This window comes from Dendrobates tinctorius, unplaced genomic scaffold (assembly GCF_039654945.1).
Source record: "Dendrobates tinctorius isolate UK_male_01 unplaced genomic scaffold, ASM3965494v1 ptg000070l, whole genome shotgun sequence".
Classification (NCBI taxonomy): domain Eukaryota; kingdom Metazoa; phylum Chordata; class Amphibia; order Anura; family Dendrobatidae; genus Dendrobates; species Dendrobates tinctorius.
In genome coordinates this window covers 70,293,805-70,308,692 of record NW_027361738.1, presented here as the reverse complement: position 1 = coordinate 70,308,692, position 14,888 = coordinate 70,293,805, and the positions used below count along the sequence as shown (strand labels likewise).

The window sequence follows — 14,888 nt, the reverse complement described above, 5'->3', positions numbered from 1 at the left end:
ACTAATGATTTTTATTATTTTTACATGCAGTATGTCTTCAGAATCGGAGTATTCCCCATCGCGGCAGGAATTGGCGCAAGCAGACCGTGAGGTGATTATTTTCGTGCATCTGGTAAGTATATCTGCTGCTTCTCCAAATCTCTTACGTTTTTTTCAACTTTCAGACATCGTCATCATCATCTGCGGACGGGAATAGTGAGGGCGAACAGCAGGAGCAGCGAAGCCAATTCCCGGTGGTTATACGTAATGTAAGTATCAAATGATTTGTAATGTTTTTTTTTTTTTTTTTATCTTCTATTTTTACTCTTTTTTTTGTTTCTTTTTTTGTAACTTTTTAGTCAATTTAAATTTGATTATTCTAATGAATGTGTTTTGTCTAGGTTCCACAACGGGATGAAGACGTCTACCTGGATAATGAGCAGCTCATCAGCCTGGTCCAGGAGCGTTCGCCGTTGTGGGACAGCCGTGACCGGCTGTACAAGGACAATGTGGTGACACGGCGGCTATGGAATGAGGTGGCCGCAGCGTTGATGGATGGCTGGGACAGCGCCACAGCATCCGCCAAAAAGGCGTTTAGTGAGTATTTCCCTGCTCTGTATTGTGCCGCAGTGACTGTTGTCCTTGACGGCACTGTTGGGTTTCGTGCTAGGCGTATTCTAGCAGGAAACCCAACAGTGTCATCGTGGTCTACAGTGACTGCTTTGAGTATTGTATTGCTACATTGTGCCGCAGTGACTGTTGTCCTTGACGGCACTGTTGGGTTTCGTGCTAGGCGTATTCTAGCAGGAAACCCAACAGTGTCATCGTGGTCTACAGTGACTGCTTTGAGTATTGTATTGCTACATTGTGCCGCAGTGACTGTTGTCCTTGACGGCACTGTTGGGTTTCGTGCTAGGCGTATTCTAGCAGGAAACCCAACAGTGTCATCGGGGTGTACAGTGACTGCTTTGAGTATTGTATTGCTACATTGTGCCGCAGTGACTGTTGTCCTTGACGGCACTGTTGGGTTTCGTGCTAGGCGTATTCTAGCAGGAAACCCAACAGTGTCATCGTGGTCTACAGTGACTGCTTTGAGTATTGTATTGCTACATTGTGCCGCAGTGACTGTTGTCCTTGACGGCACTGTTGGGTTTCGTGCTAGGCGTATTTTAGCAGGAAACCCAACAGTGTCATCGGTGTCTACAGTGACTGCTTTGAGTATTGTATTGCTACATTGTGCCGCAGTGACTGTTGTCCTTGACGGCACTGTTGGGTTTCGTGCTAGGCGTATTCTAGCAGGAAACCCAACAGTGTCATCGGTGTCTACAGTGACTGCTTTGAGTATTGTATTGCTACATTGTGCCGCATTGACTGTTGTCCTTGACGGCACTGTTGGGTTTCGTGCTAGGTGTATTCTAGCAGGAAACCCAACAGTGTCATCGGGGTGTACAGTGACTGCTTTGAGTATTGTATTGCTAAATTGTGAAGCAGTGACTGTTGTCCTTGACGGCACTGTTTTTTTTTATCAACAGTGGACAAAGTCCGAACACGTTGGCGTTCGATCAAGGACCGCTTCAACAGTGATGTTCGTGCTGAGGGCCAGGTTCGCAGTGGATCTGCGTCAAGGACCAGAACTAGATACCGTCACTATCACGCGTTGCAGTTCCTAAGACCGGTCCTTGCCACAAGATCGTAAGTATTATACATTTTGGGTTTTTATTTTTATTAATCTGTGTTTTTCTAATCCACAGCTGATGCTTCTTGTAAAGGCATGGTAGTAATGATTTTCCTTTCTTCCACAGCACCTGGAGCAGCACCCTGCAACCTGGCCCTGGAGCGGTCCTTCCTCGGACGTCCTCTGACCCGTCCCAGCCATCCGACAGCCAGGAAGCACCTTGCAGGTCCCACACACACACAGCTGGTGACCAGGAAGCTGGGCCATCAGGTGTTCCCCTGTCCCAGGTCTCTGCCACTGGTTATGCGGGCACTACCCGCCAGCGGCAGAGGGCCTTGGACAGGAATGTCTTGCCCGAGTTTATGCATTTGAGCGAGACATTTAATTCCAGCCTCAAGTCACTGTCCGACAGAGTTGAAAGCGGTTTTGCACTGATGGAACGTGGTTTTAACCACTTTGAACACCGCTTCAATTCTGTAGAACAGCGCCTTGACCGTCTGGAGGCCGACCTCAACAGACCAGCACACCATTTTTTTAGTAAGATTGAAAAGGGCATGGCGGAACACCTTAGTCCTGATCAACAGCTGAATGTGCTGCAGGCCTGCAACAATGCTTTCTTGCAGGCTATGCAGCATAATCGGTACGGTCAGCAGTCAGTGGTGTCCTTTCCACCTGTGCCACCATTGACTCGCTTCACCTCACTACCGACTTGTGCTGCATACCACTGCACGGACACCTCTCTTCAAAGGCTGGACACCCACCGTTACACCACCACAAGTCTGAGTGCAGCTGGTCACTTCACCGACACCACCATGGCAAGCGCTGCTCCTGTCTGGAGCACCACCGCCAATCCCATGCATGCGTGGAGCTCAGCCACCACTAGGCAAACATGGAACAGCCCTGCCGCTACAACAACATGTAGTAGCCCTGCCACCACCACTCTGCAAACCTGGGCCATCACTGCCGCCACCAGTCCTCCTGCAAGGACGAGCACTGACCAAGAAGAGCAGCATCAGCCACCTCAGCAGCAGCAGCCAACTCAGCAGCCGCCACCTCAGCAGCAGCAGCCACCTCAGCAGCAGCCGCCACCTCAGCAGCAGCAGCAACCACCTCAGCAGCAGCCGCCACCTCAGCAGCAGCAGCAACCACCTCAGCAGCAGCAACCACCTCAGCAGCAGCTGCCACCTCAGCAGCAGCCGCCACCTCAGCAGCAGCCGCAACCTCTGCAGCAGCAGCCGCCACCTCAGCAGCAGCAGCCATACCAGCAGACGGGGGACCTACATTCCATATTTGCCCCTACTTCAAGGCGAAATCAATCAAGGCGGGCATTGGGCCAAAGTCGGTCCAGGCACACAAGCCTACGGCGACATGCCATTACAACTAATGTAACTGAACAGATTTCCTCTCCTACAAGTGTTCCAAGTTTAATTCCCTTAACTGGACTACCTTCCCCCACAAGTTTTGTTGCCCCTTCCCCTCAAACACCGTCTTCAACTGCAAGTGTTGCATATTCCCTGCACACCCCCAAATTGAAACCATCTGCCCCCAAACGCCGTAAAAAATAATTTTTAATTTTTTTTTTTGTGATAAAAAATAAATTTACATTTGTGGTTCACCATTAATAAGTTTCATTAATGTTGTTTGCGCCGCTCACACACACTGATGGGTAAATACATGTTAAAAACCAACCCAAGGGCTAGTATAGTCATATGTGAAATAACATGGACTAGTATAGTCATTCCAAGGCCTAGTGTAATAACTCTAGTTTTACCAAATAGAATCTGGTTTCATGAAAAACAAATTGTTGAAACTTGTCTAAAAAATAAAGTTTCTTTCTATTTTCACCACTTTGTTTTTGGTGAAACAAGATGCTAGTTGTTTAAAATGCTAGTTGTTAAAAATCGAGTTATTACAGTAGGCCTTGGTATGACTATACTAGGCCGTGGTATTTCACATATACTACTAGCCCCAAGGCCTAGTATACTCATATTTGAAATACCACGGCCTAGTATAGTCATTCCAAGGCCTAGTGTAATAACTCTAGTTTTACCAAATAGAATCTGGTTTCATGAAAAACAAACTGTTGAAACTTGTCTAAAAAATAAGTTTCTTTCTAGTTTCACCAGTTTGTTTTTGGTGAAACAAGATGCTAGTTGTTAAAAATCGAGTTATTACAGTAGGCCTTGGTATGACTATACTAGGCCGTGGTATTTCACATATACTACTAGCCCCAAGGCCTAGTATACTCATATTTGAAATACCACGGCCTAGTATAGTCATTCCAAGGCCTAGTGTAATAACTCTAGTTTTACCAAATAGAATCTGGTTTCATGAAAAACAAACTGTTGAAACTTGTCTAAAAAATAAGTTTCTTTCTAGTTTCACCAGTTTGTTTTTGGTGAAACAAGATGCTAGTTGTTAAAAATCGAGTTATTACAGTAGGCCTTGGTATGACTATACTAGGCCGTGGTATTTCACATATTACTATACTACTAGCCCCAAGGCCTAGTATACTCATATTTGAAATACCACGGCCTAGTATAGTCATTCAAAGGCCTAGTGTAATAACTTTTAATGGAGCAGATTACATTCATCCACTCAATGCTGACTTGTATTCCCCATGGACTTTCATTGGGGTTGGGTTTTGAGTGTTGTGTTTTGAGAAAATCACATACTTTGTTTTAAACTATTTGCACAATTTTATCTTGAAAAAAAATGGTTTCCTGATTCATGGCCTGCAGCTTTGCTCATTCCAATATATTTCACGCAGACTAGCAATGCTGCATTTTAACTCGTATGTGTATTTACCTGCCCAGGTGTGTGAACATAACAAAATTCAGTTATACATGGGAAGTTTTTTAATTAATCGGAGTTTAAAAAATATAGTGCACTCAGTAATGGTATCAAATAAGGATTTTTATTACCATAAACAACAACATTACACCATTTCATCTTGCCAGTGCACCCGTCCTACATCAGAAATAAAGTAGGCCGCAAATTTGTCCCTCATTTGGCCAACTTCAACGGATGACCTGAGAGTGTGCTGAGTGAATTCAGGCAATGGGTTAGGAGCATCATCGTCCAGTTCAAAGGTCGGGTGCTCTTTAGCCATCACAAAGTTATGTAGAACCACACAGGCCTTCACCACCTCATCGACTGTTTCAAGTTTAAGATTAATGGCCGTGCCCAGAATTCGCCATCTGGAAACAAGAATCCCAAAAGCACACTCGACAGTTCTTCTGGCCCTGGTCAGCCTGTAATTAAAAATTTTTTTGGTGTGGTCCAAGTCCCGGCTGGAGTAGGGTTTCAGTAAGTTTCCGCACATTTGAAAAGCCTCATCGCCAACCATTACAAAGGGCAGTGGCGGAGCTTCGGTGTGAGGAAGAGGCCGTGGCATAGGGAAATTAAATTGGTTGCCATACAACCTCCGGCCCATGTCTGAGTTTTTAAAAGCCTGCGAGTCATTACCACGGCCAAATGCTCCAATGTCCACTGCTACAAACATACATCCGGCATCCGCAATTGCAATGAGTACTATTGAAAAGTACTTTTTGTAATTATAGTACTCAGATCCCGTTCTTTGGGGTTTGATGATCCGTATGTGTTTCCCATCAACAGCTCCCAAACAGTTGGGAAAATTGCATACTGTCCAGAATTTGTCAGCAATTTCCATCCACTTTTCAGCGGTGGGCAGGGGCATAAATTCTGGGCAAAGAACATTCCAGAGAGCCCGGCAGGTGTCAGCAACAATTCCAGACAAGGTAGAGATTCCAATACGGTACTGGAAGTGTAGTGAGGATAGGGTTTCTCCAGTCGCCAGGAATCTGTGAACAGACAAAGAAGTAAAATTAATATTTATGTATATTATTTTTAAAAATTATAAAAAAAATATTAGTACATTCACGAAAACTAATTACCCAAGGTTTTGAATACTAAATTTACAAAAAAAAACATCAGACCACACCCCTTTGTTTTTAAAACATACCGTAATGTCACCAGTAGCCGTTCCTCAGGAGGAATCGCACGACGGAGCTGTGTGTCCTGTCTCCGGATGGATTGTTGGACACGAGCAAGCAAATCCATGAAACTTTCGTGGGACATCCGGATATAATCAGTAAATTTCTCCGGGTTTGCACGTAGCTCGCTGTAGAGGGTGTGGTATGCCCCACGGCTCTCCCGGAGTTCAACAATCGGATGTATCCACATACGCCGCCGTCTTCGCTGCCTCTCTCTCTTCCTTTGTTCATGGCAAGCAACTGCATACGCCTGAGCCATCGCGATGTCCAAATCCAAGTTGAAGTGAAAACTCTTCCAGCGCAGATCCATGGTCACGAGAAGAATCAAGCAAATGTGAAGAATACTGTAGACAGGGTGTATATATATTAACATACCACACCCACAATGAAGTCCCATTGGTCTTGTGTGTTGTTGAATGGTTGTTTTTTCTTTTTTGTGGGGTTTTTCCAAAATCTGTAAAAAAACGCAAACGCACAAAAAACGCATACAAACGCGCAAAAACGCTGCGTTTTTTTCCTGCATGCGCATTAAAATGCTGGAAAAAAACGCAGCGTTTGTATGCATTTGTATGCGTTTTTTTAATGCGTTTTTTTGCGGGAAAAACGCGCTGCAAAAAAAAGCAAGTGTGAAACTAGCCTTAGGCTTGATTTACCATTCATATACTGTATAAAATCAGTTGCCCCTCTCACAGTTGGTATCTCCTTGAGAAGAGAATCTTACCAGACTTCATGCTGGGTCCCTGTAATGCTGAGAAAAATCAGCTGATTTGCTAATGACAAATATTTGAGAAAAGTCTTACAATTTCACATTTTGTCACATTTTGCATTTTTCTAAGAAGTGAAGCTACTTTCACACTTGCTTTTTTTTGCAGCGCGTTTTTCCCGCAAAAAACACATGGAAAAAACGCATACAAACGCATACACATGCTGCGTTTTTTTCAAGCATTTTTATGAGCATGCATGAAAAAAACGCAGCGTTTTTATGCGTTTGTATGCGTTTTTAGTGCGTTTTTATCACGTTTGCGTTTTTTTCCAACATTAGGTGCCCCCTCACACTAACCCAAACCATGACTTTACTAACCCTGACCCTAACCCTGACCCTAACCCTTAACCAAACCATACCCTAACCCTAACCCTGACCCTAAACCTGACCCTAACCCTAACCCCGACCCTGACCCTAACCCTTAACCAAACCATACTAACCCTAACCCTTAACCAAACCCTACCCAAACCCTAACCCTAACCCTAAACTCCCTTAGCTAACCCTAACTATAACCCAAACCCCTAAATTCCATTGTCTAACTAATGGTCAACAAAAAAACGCATGCGCAAAAAAACGCATACATGAGCATGGCAATGCGCACCCATAGACTTATAATGGGCGTCTTGCTGTAAAAAAAACGCATTGCGCGCGCATGCGTTTTTTCAGGCAAGTCGGACACCCAAAAAATGCAACAGGATGCATTTTGTGCGTCCGAGCGCACACCACAAAAAAACGCATGCGCGGAAAAACGCATACAAACGCATGTGTATGCGCACATAAGCGCATCCCATGCAAAATATAGGGGAAAAAAACGCATGCTTTTTTTAGCGCTAAAATCCAGCGCAAAAAAACGCAAGTGTGAAACCAGCCTTACAGGTCATCTTTAAAGGGGTTGCTCATTCTTAAACTGCAGTCACTCTTGCGCGCTTTGAGGATTCTCTGGTGGTGGCGCCTGGAACGAGTGGTCATGTTACTGCAAGAATGTGATATGGATATTCCCAGCCACCTTCCAACTGGACTTTTTTTTAACCCCTTTCCTACATTAGACGTACTATTCCATCCATGTGGCCTGGGTCCTAAGTCCCAAGGATGGAATAGTACGTTTAATGTGATCAGCTGCGCTCACGGGGGGAGCGCAGCTGATCGCGGCCGGGTGTCAGCTGATTATCACAGCTGACACCCGGCACAATGTGTCAGAGGTGGTCACGGACTGCCCCCGACACTTTAACCTCTGGCACACCGCGATCAAACACGATCGCGGTGTACCGGGGGTTAAAGGAAGCATCGGCAGGGAGGGGGCTCCTTCCGTGCTTCCCTGAGCCCCCCACAGCAGCACGATATGCAGCGCCGCTGCGGGGTTCCCTGCAGGTCCCCGGATCCAATATGGCGACAGGGACCTTCGGGTGCCTGCAGGAAGCCGGCTTCCTCACTGCCCGCAGAGCGCAGGCATGAGGAAGCCTGCAGCAGTCCCTGTGACAGATTGCTGATCTGTCACAGTGATCTGTGATTGAAGATGGCTTTAAGGTGCAATGATACACTGCGCTGCTGTAGGTATAATTCAAGGAAATTTATTGGTGCCTACGCGTTTCCTGAGCTGTCCCAGCGATCTGTCACAGGACAGTGATGTCCCCCATGGGACATTATAATAAAGTAAAAAAAGGAAAAAAAGTGTAAAAATAATTTTAAAAAAAATCGCTAAATAAATTTAAAAAAAAAAATATTCCCTTATAAATTCATTTTTTGAAAATAAAAAACAAAGAAAAACAATAAAAGTACACATATTTGGAATCGCCACGCCCATAATGGCCCACCCTATAAAACTGTCTCATCAGTTACCCCTTTTAGCGAACCCCTTAAAAAATAAAAATAAAAAACTAAGCAAAAAATAATTTATTATCATACTGACGAACAAAAAGTGCAATAATGCGCGATCAAAAAGACGCATATAAATATCCATGGTACCGCTGAAAACGTCATCTTGTCCCGCAAAAAACGAGCCACCATACAGCGTCATCAGCGAAAAAATAGAAAAGTTATAGCTCGCAGAATAAAGCGATGCAAAAATAATTATTATATATAATTGTTTTCATTGCATAAAAGCTCCAAAACATAAAAAAGACATAACTGAGGTATCGCTGTAACCGTACCGACCCGAAGAATAAAACCGCTTTATCAATTTTACCGCACGCGGAACGGTGTAAACGCACCCCCCAAAAGAAATTCATGAAACGCTGGTTTTTGTTCATTCTGCGTCCCAAAAATCGGAATAAAAAGCGATCAAAAAATGTCACGTGCCCGAAAATGGTACCAATAAAAATGTCAACTCGTCCCGCAAAGAATAAGACCTCACATGACTCGGTGGGTCAAAATATGGAAAAATTATAGCTCTCAATATGTGGTGATGCAAAAACTATCTTTACAATAAAAAGCGTCATTTAGCGTGTGACAGCTGCCAAACATAAAAACCCGCTATAAATAGTAAATCAAACCCCCCATTATCACCCCCTTAGTTAGGGAAAAATAATAAAATAAAAAAAATTATTTATTTCCATTTTCCCATTAGGGTTAGGGCTACGGTTGGAGTTAGAATTGGGGGGTTTCCACTGTTTTGACACATCAGGGGCATTCCAAATGCGACATGGCGTCCGATCTCAATTCCAGCCAAAAAAGTTAAATGGCGCTGCTTCCCATCCGAGCTCTGCCATGCGCCCAAATAGTCTTTTACACCCACATATGGGGTATCAGCGTACTCAGGACAAATTGCACAATAACTTTTGGGGGCCTGTTACTCTTCGGAAAATAAAAATTGGGGGTGAAAAGATTATTTTTGTGGAAAAAATATGATTTTTTTTAATTGTACGGCTGTACGTTATAAACTTCTGTGAAGCCCTTGTGGGTTCAAAGTTCTCACCACATATCTAGATAAGTTCCTTGGGGGATCTAGTTTCCAAAATTGGGTCACTTGTGGGGGGTTTCCACTGTTTAGGTACATCAGGGGCTCTCCAAACGCGACATGGCATCCGATCTGAATTCCAGCCAATTTTGCAGTGAAAAAGTCAAACGGCGCTCCTTCCCTTCCGAGCTCTGCCATGCGCCGAAACAGTGGTTCCCCCCACATATCAGATATCGGCGTACTCAGGACAAATTGCACAATAACTTTTGCAGTCCAACTTCTCCTGTTACTCTTAGTAAAATAAAAAAATTGAACCTGAAGTATTTTTTTTGTGAAAAAAAGTTAAATGTTCATTCAAAAAATTCCTGTGAAGCACCTGAAGGGTTAATAAACTTCTTGAATGTGGTTTTGAGCACCTTGAGGGGTGCAGGCTTTAGATTGGTGTCACTTTTGGGTATTTTCTATCATATAGACCCCTCAACGTGGCTTCAAATGTGATGTGGTCCGTAAAAATAAAATGGTGTTGTAAAAATGAGAAATCGCTGGTCAACTTTTAACCCTTATAACTTCCTAACAAAAAAAAATTTGGTTCCCAAATTGTGCTGATGTAAAGTAAACATGTGGGAAATGTTATTTAGTAAGTTTTTTGAGTGCCGTATCTCTGTGATTTAAGAGCATAAAAATTCAGAGTTGGAAAATTGTGAAATTTTCAAAATTTTCGCCAAATTTCCATTTTTTTCACTAATAAACACAAGTTATATGAATGAAATTTTACCACTAACATGAAGTACAATATGTAACGAGAAAACAATGTCAGAATCACCGGGATCCATGGAAGCGTTCCAGAGTTATAATTACCTCATAAAGGGACAGTGGTCAGAATCGTAAAAATTGGCCCGGACATTAACATGCAAACCACCGTTGGGAGTAAAGGGGTTAAGCTCCACTCTACTACTTGCAATATTTGTACAAGATTCTAAGAGATATTCAAGAAATTTTGCAAACTGGGAAATACTGGCAACTATTTCTTCTGTTAGGCCAGGATCACACACAGCGAGATACGGCCGAGTCTCGCAGGTAAAAACCAAGCTCTGGCGCCGGCACTCCGGAGCGGAGCGTGCAGCCACACAGCAATACATGGAACTGCACACTCCGATTCGGAGTGCCGGTGCCAGAGCTTGGTTTTAACCTGCGAGACTCGGCCGTATCTCGCTGTAGTGTGACTCCGGCCTTACTTGTAACCTTCACTACTGTTGTATGTTTAGTGCTCCTTAAAAGGGTAACTATAATTTGAATTATATTTTTTTATCCTTAAAAAAAATTTAAGGATTAAATTCCTTATCCTTATTCATTTTACATCCTTAAATGTGCTGCCTGATCCATGGGTGTCTGGTTCCTGAGGGCCCCTCCCCCATTAATCGCTCAAAACACTGTTCTAATGCGTGCACTGCTTCAAGTCTGCGGACCTCAACTCTTACATGAGCACTTGCATATACCGGTGTTCAGACTCATTGGAAAGTTTATAATTAGGGAGTATGTAGGTTCGTGTGCCAACCGGGAGGTGGTCCCTTTTTTGCCGCAAACAGATTCTAGACAGACACCGATGTGCATTCAACAGTGCCTTCTTTATTGGCCATCCTCTCGACGACCTGCAGCACTATACAGCAGCTGCTCGACTCCGCACACAGGCCCGGGTACCTTCACTTCCTTCCTTTTCCTAATTGACGTCCCTCGCGGCTCTTTCACTGTGGTTGCCCTAGGCCTACCACCACAGCGCTTCACCCGTCCGAGTCCGTCGTCTCTGGTACCCCCGGCCCTTCTCTATCCTGCGGCTCTCCTGTCAGGGCCACCCCCCTGACTGTCTTCCTCCTCAGTCCCTTCTGGAGCTTCTTCTCTGTCCGTCTCTCCCTCCAGTCTTTCTCCTCTCCTTTGCTCCTCTCCCTGGACTGGCTCCTTCTGCAACTCTCTACCCCTTCTTATATTCCCTCTCTCTGGCAATTCCCCTCTAGAGCTCCTGTAACTCCGCCCCCCATGACTCTGCGGTTTCGTAGCCTTAAGCTGATGTACTGTAAATCCCTTTTCTCACTGCTCTCTGCTGCCATCTTGTGGTCAAATTACAGTATTACACCGTCTTCTGTTTCTGCTGTCCTTGGTCTCCCCCTAGTGGCCAAACCCAGTACTTCACCATCCTTCTCCTATTTCTAGCTGTCTCCCACCTTCATATACAGCAGTCCACATCAAGCACAGTGTACATTTACCCTCCTGCTGCAGACAGGTCCATAGGTCAGTCCACTTCCCCTACAAGTACGGGCTCATATATTTTCTATAGGACCCATACACCATTCATGCAAGAACTGAGTGCAGTTGTTTGCAGAAGTGCTTGCATCAGAGCAGTTTTTGAAGCGATCGAAGGGGGTCTCAGGACCAAGACCTCCAATGATTTGCAGCACATTTAAGTATATAAAACATATAAAAAAAATAAAAATAATAGGTAAGCTTTAAAAAGTCATCCGAATTTTTGACCTGTTAAATAGGAAAATTATAGAGAAGGAAAATATCATTCATCTTCAAGTAATTACTACCCACTCCAGGTATCAGTCAGGCCGGTATCATTTAGAGGAGGTCGTTCTTCACGATTTGCTTGGATTCCTCTAGAACTTCAGGACCTACGCTAACCTTTGGGGAGCCAAATAATAATAATTACTTTCTGAATTACAACACAGTTTCGGAACGTTGCTTTCCACCGGCTGCACAGCATTCACAGAAACAATTCCATGAAGAATATGTTAATGGAATATATAATGGGGACGTGGAATAAAATTCAGAATTGTCAAAAATCAAGAACTATTGATTACAATAATCACATTATCCTCATCTGTATTCATGGCCAGCTCTCTAATCTTGCCCACATAAGTAGACTATGCAAATTCTGTTCTTATAGTAAGAGGGAATATTAATCAAAATAAAGAAGCCAGTCAGCTCCTGTGAACGTGAATGTTTTTTTGTTTTTTTTTTCTACATTTTTCTAGTTTTCCCGACTTAATTTTACCATTAGCTCATTCTGCAATTGGCAACAAATTAAAAGGGAAGTTTATTTATCAGGTATAGTTTTGTAACATTTTAGATAAATTAAATCTGCATAAAAGAAGAAGACGGAATTGTAAATTAATCAACCCTGGGCGCAGATATATATGGCCAGCAGCACCTCCTGCTAGCGATAATAGCTGGCCTACTGAATTTGAACCCAAGACAAGAGGAGCCATGTTGGCTTCAGTTAACTAAGGGGTTGTTGTCATGAGTAGTAATGAGCGAGTATACTCAATACTTGAGATTTCCCGAGCTTGCTCGGGTGATCTCCGAGTATTTGGATGACTTACGGCTGCTAGACAGGCTGAATACATGTGTGAAATTCCTAACAAACAGGTAATCCCCACATGTATTAAGGCTGTCTAGCAGCCGCAAATCATGCAGCTACAGCAACAGAAACTAAATCTCCGAGCACATCCAAATACTCAGAGATCACCCAAGCATGCTCGGGAAATCTCGAGTGACGAGTATACTCGCTCATCACTAGTCATGAGTCAACACCTTTAAAACCAAAAATACTATAAAGGGATTTTCGAATATTATGTGCAGTCCTCGAATTACAAACTAGATAGGTAAAAAAAAAAAATGAGGGTAGTTTCCTGAGCAGCCAACTAGAGAAAAATTGTAAGTTTATTAAATCAAGTTAAAAGTCCATAAAATTTAAAAACCTCAATACCTTAAACATTTCTGGAGTTCTAAGATGCCCTTAATCGTAGGATGATTATTAAGGGTGTCATAGTACACCAGAAACGCGCAAGTTTTGAGGTTTTTAACTTGATTTAATAAACTTACAATTTTTATCCAGTTGGTTGTGCCGTTAACAACCCTCTAATTTTTCTTTGTCAGCTGCAATCACCAGCAGGTACGGCACCCACTGGTTTCTTATTACAGCAACGGATCTACCTATATTACTAGCGTGAACAGCTCCAACCTTCCCCTCTCCCCTACCTCCTAAACTGGAAAGGTACTTCAGGTTTGTTTGTAACCAAAATTTGTTTGTAAGTTGAAACATGGCAGTGAAAAATAGAAAACCCGCTGCTTGTTCATTGTCTGGTCTTCTTCTTTCCATTGTCACACCTCTTCACTATAGGCCAGGACTTTCCAGCCATGGGTGGGCCTCAGAGGTCACTGTGTGTTGCAAGTGTAGCAATATGTTATATGTGATGTGGCCTCTAGGGGTCGCACTACGTTGATGTGTGTACTATAGAGCAGGTACTGATGTATATCTGTCTATACTGGATCATAGAAACACACCTACCCAAGGCTTAGACACCAGTCCGGCACAGAGGCTCATGAGTAGGCGTACAAAGACACTCTTACCAACTGCTAGTCATCTGTTAAAGCCAAAGTTGTTGGGAAACATCAAAGCTAAACTACAGAAGAATCAAGATAGGCAAGCTTTCTATTACAATAAATCTGCAAAGGATCTGCCGGAGCTCCAGAGAAATGGCAACATTCGGCTGCAGCCAAGCAGCACGTTTGACAAACAGTGGCAAAAGGCAAAAGTTGTCCAGAAACTAGGACCTCGGTCCTACGAAATTCCAACAGAGGAAGGAAGAAGACTAAGGAGAAATCGGAGATATCTGAGGAAATCGCAAGAAAGATGATTCATGGCCTCTTGAGCAGTATCCTCACACCCAAGACAACGAGGCAGCAAGTACAAGTCAAGTACCAACAGTGACAGCTGACCATCAGGGTGAGAATTCGGGCCAGAGTCAGCAATATCAGAAGGCATATTACCAGAATCAGAAGAATTACTAGATATAGACAGTGACACATCTCATGTTACTAGAGCTGGCAGAATTATCAGAAAGCCGGCGCACCTCAAGGATTATATCTAACTGGACTTATTATGTTATAGCTCTAACTTGGTCAGGGTATCCATTGTTCTATTAATTTTATTGTTCTTCCAGTTAAACGAGAAAGGATGTAGCAATATGTTATATTATATGTGATGTGGCCCCTCGGGGTCTCACTACGTTGATGTGTATACTATAGAGTTTAAGAACTTGTTGGTTAGGAATGCTTCACAAGTCTCATGTAATAAAAAGCCTGGAGATATCCAAGGAGTGTGATCCATGACAAATAACAGAACAGCAAGTTTGCAACGTTCTCCACCCAGCCTACAAGGTCGGGAGGCGGCCAAAAGTCCTGGCCTCTAGTGAAAAGGCCGGAGATGCAGAATATGATTGTGGAAAGAAGAGGACTGGACATCAGGAAACGATCAATGGGGGCGAACGGGGTATATTATGCATTCATTATGACACTTAAATGTTTGCATGTTCACTCGTGATTATTGTCTATAATATGTGGACTATCTCTCATTCATTTTTACAGTAGGTGTCTATTCATCTATTCATTACAGATATTCTGCTTGTACTGACCAGCTTAACTATTTGTTGTCCTTCTACCTTTATGAATTTTATGTATACTTTATACTCTATGTGTGAATAAATTATTATGTTTAAGCATATA

General features: G+C 43.4%; 2 protein-coding genes across 2 annotated transcripts in view; both read left to right on the top strand.

The window, feature by feature from the left end:
- PLXDC2 (plexin domain containing 2) overlaps positions 1-14,888 on the top strand; it is a 674,841-nt gene that overhangs the window by 51,970 nt on the left and 607,983 nt on the right. The window lies entirely within an intron of this gene.
- On the top strand, positions 260-3,279 carry LOC141095662 (uncharacterized). The gene is made up of 2 exons (XM_073581845.1): positions 260-1,671; positions 1,782-3,279. Exon 2 carries the CDS (start codon positions 2,017-2,019, stop codon positions 3,217-3,219), a length of 1,203 nt encoding a protein of 400 aa, XP_073437946.1. The 5' UTR covers positions 260-1,671; positions 1,782-2,016; the 3' UTR covers positions 3,220-3,279.

Excerpts from the sequence above, each read along its gene's own strand:
- LOC141095662 (XM_073581845.1), top strand. The coding sequence starts at position 2,017 with ATGCATTTGAGCGAGACATTTAATTCCAGCCTCAAGTCACTGTCCGAC.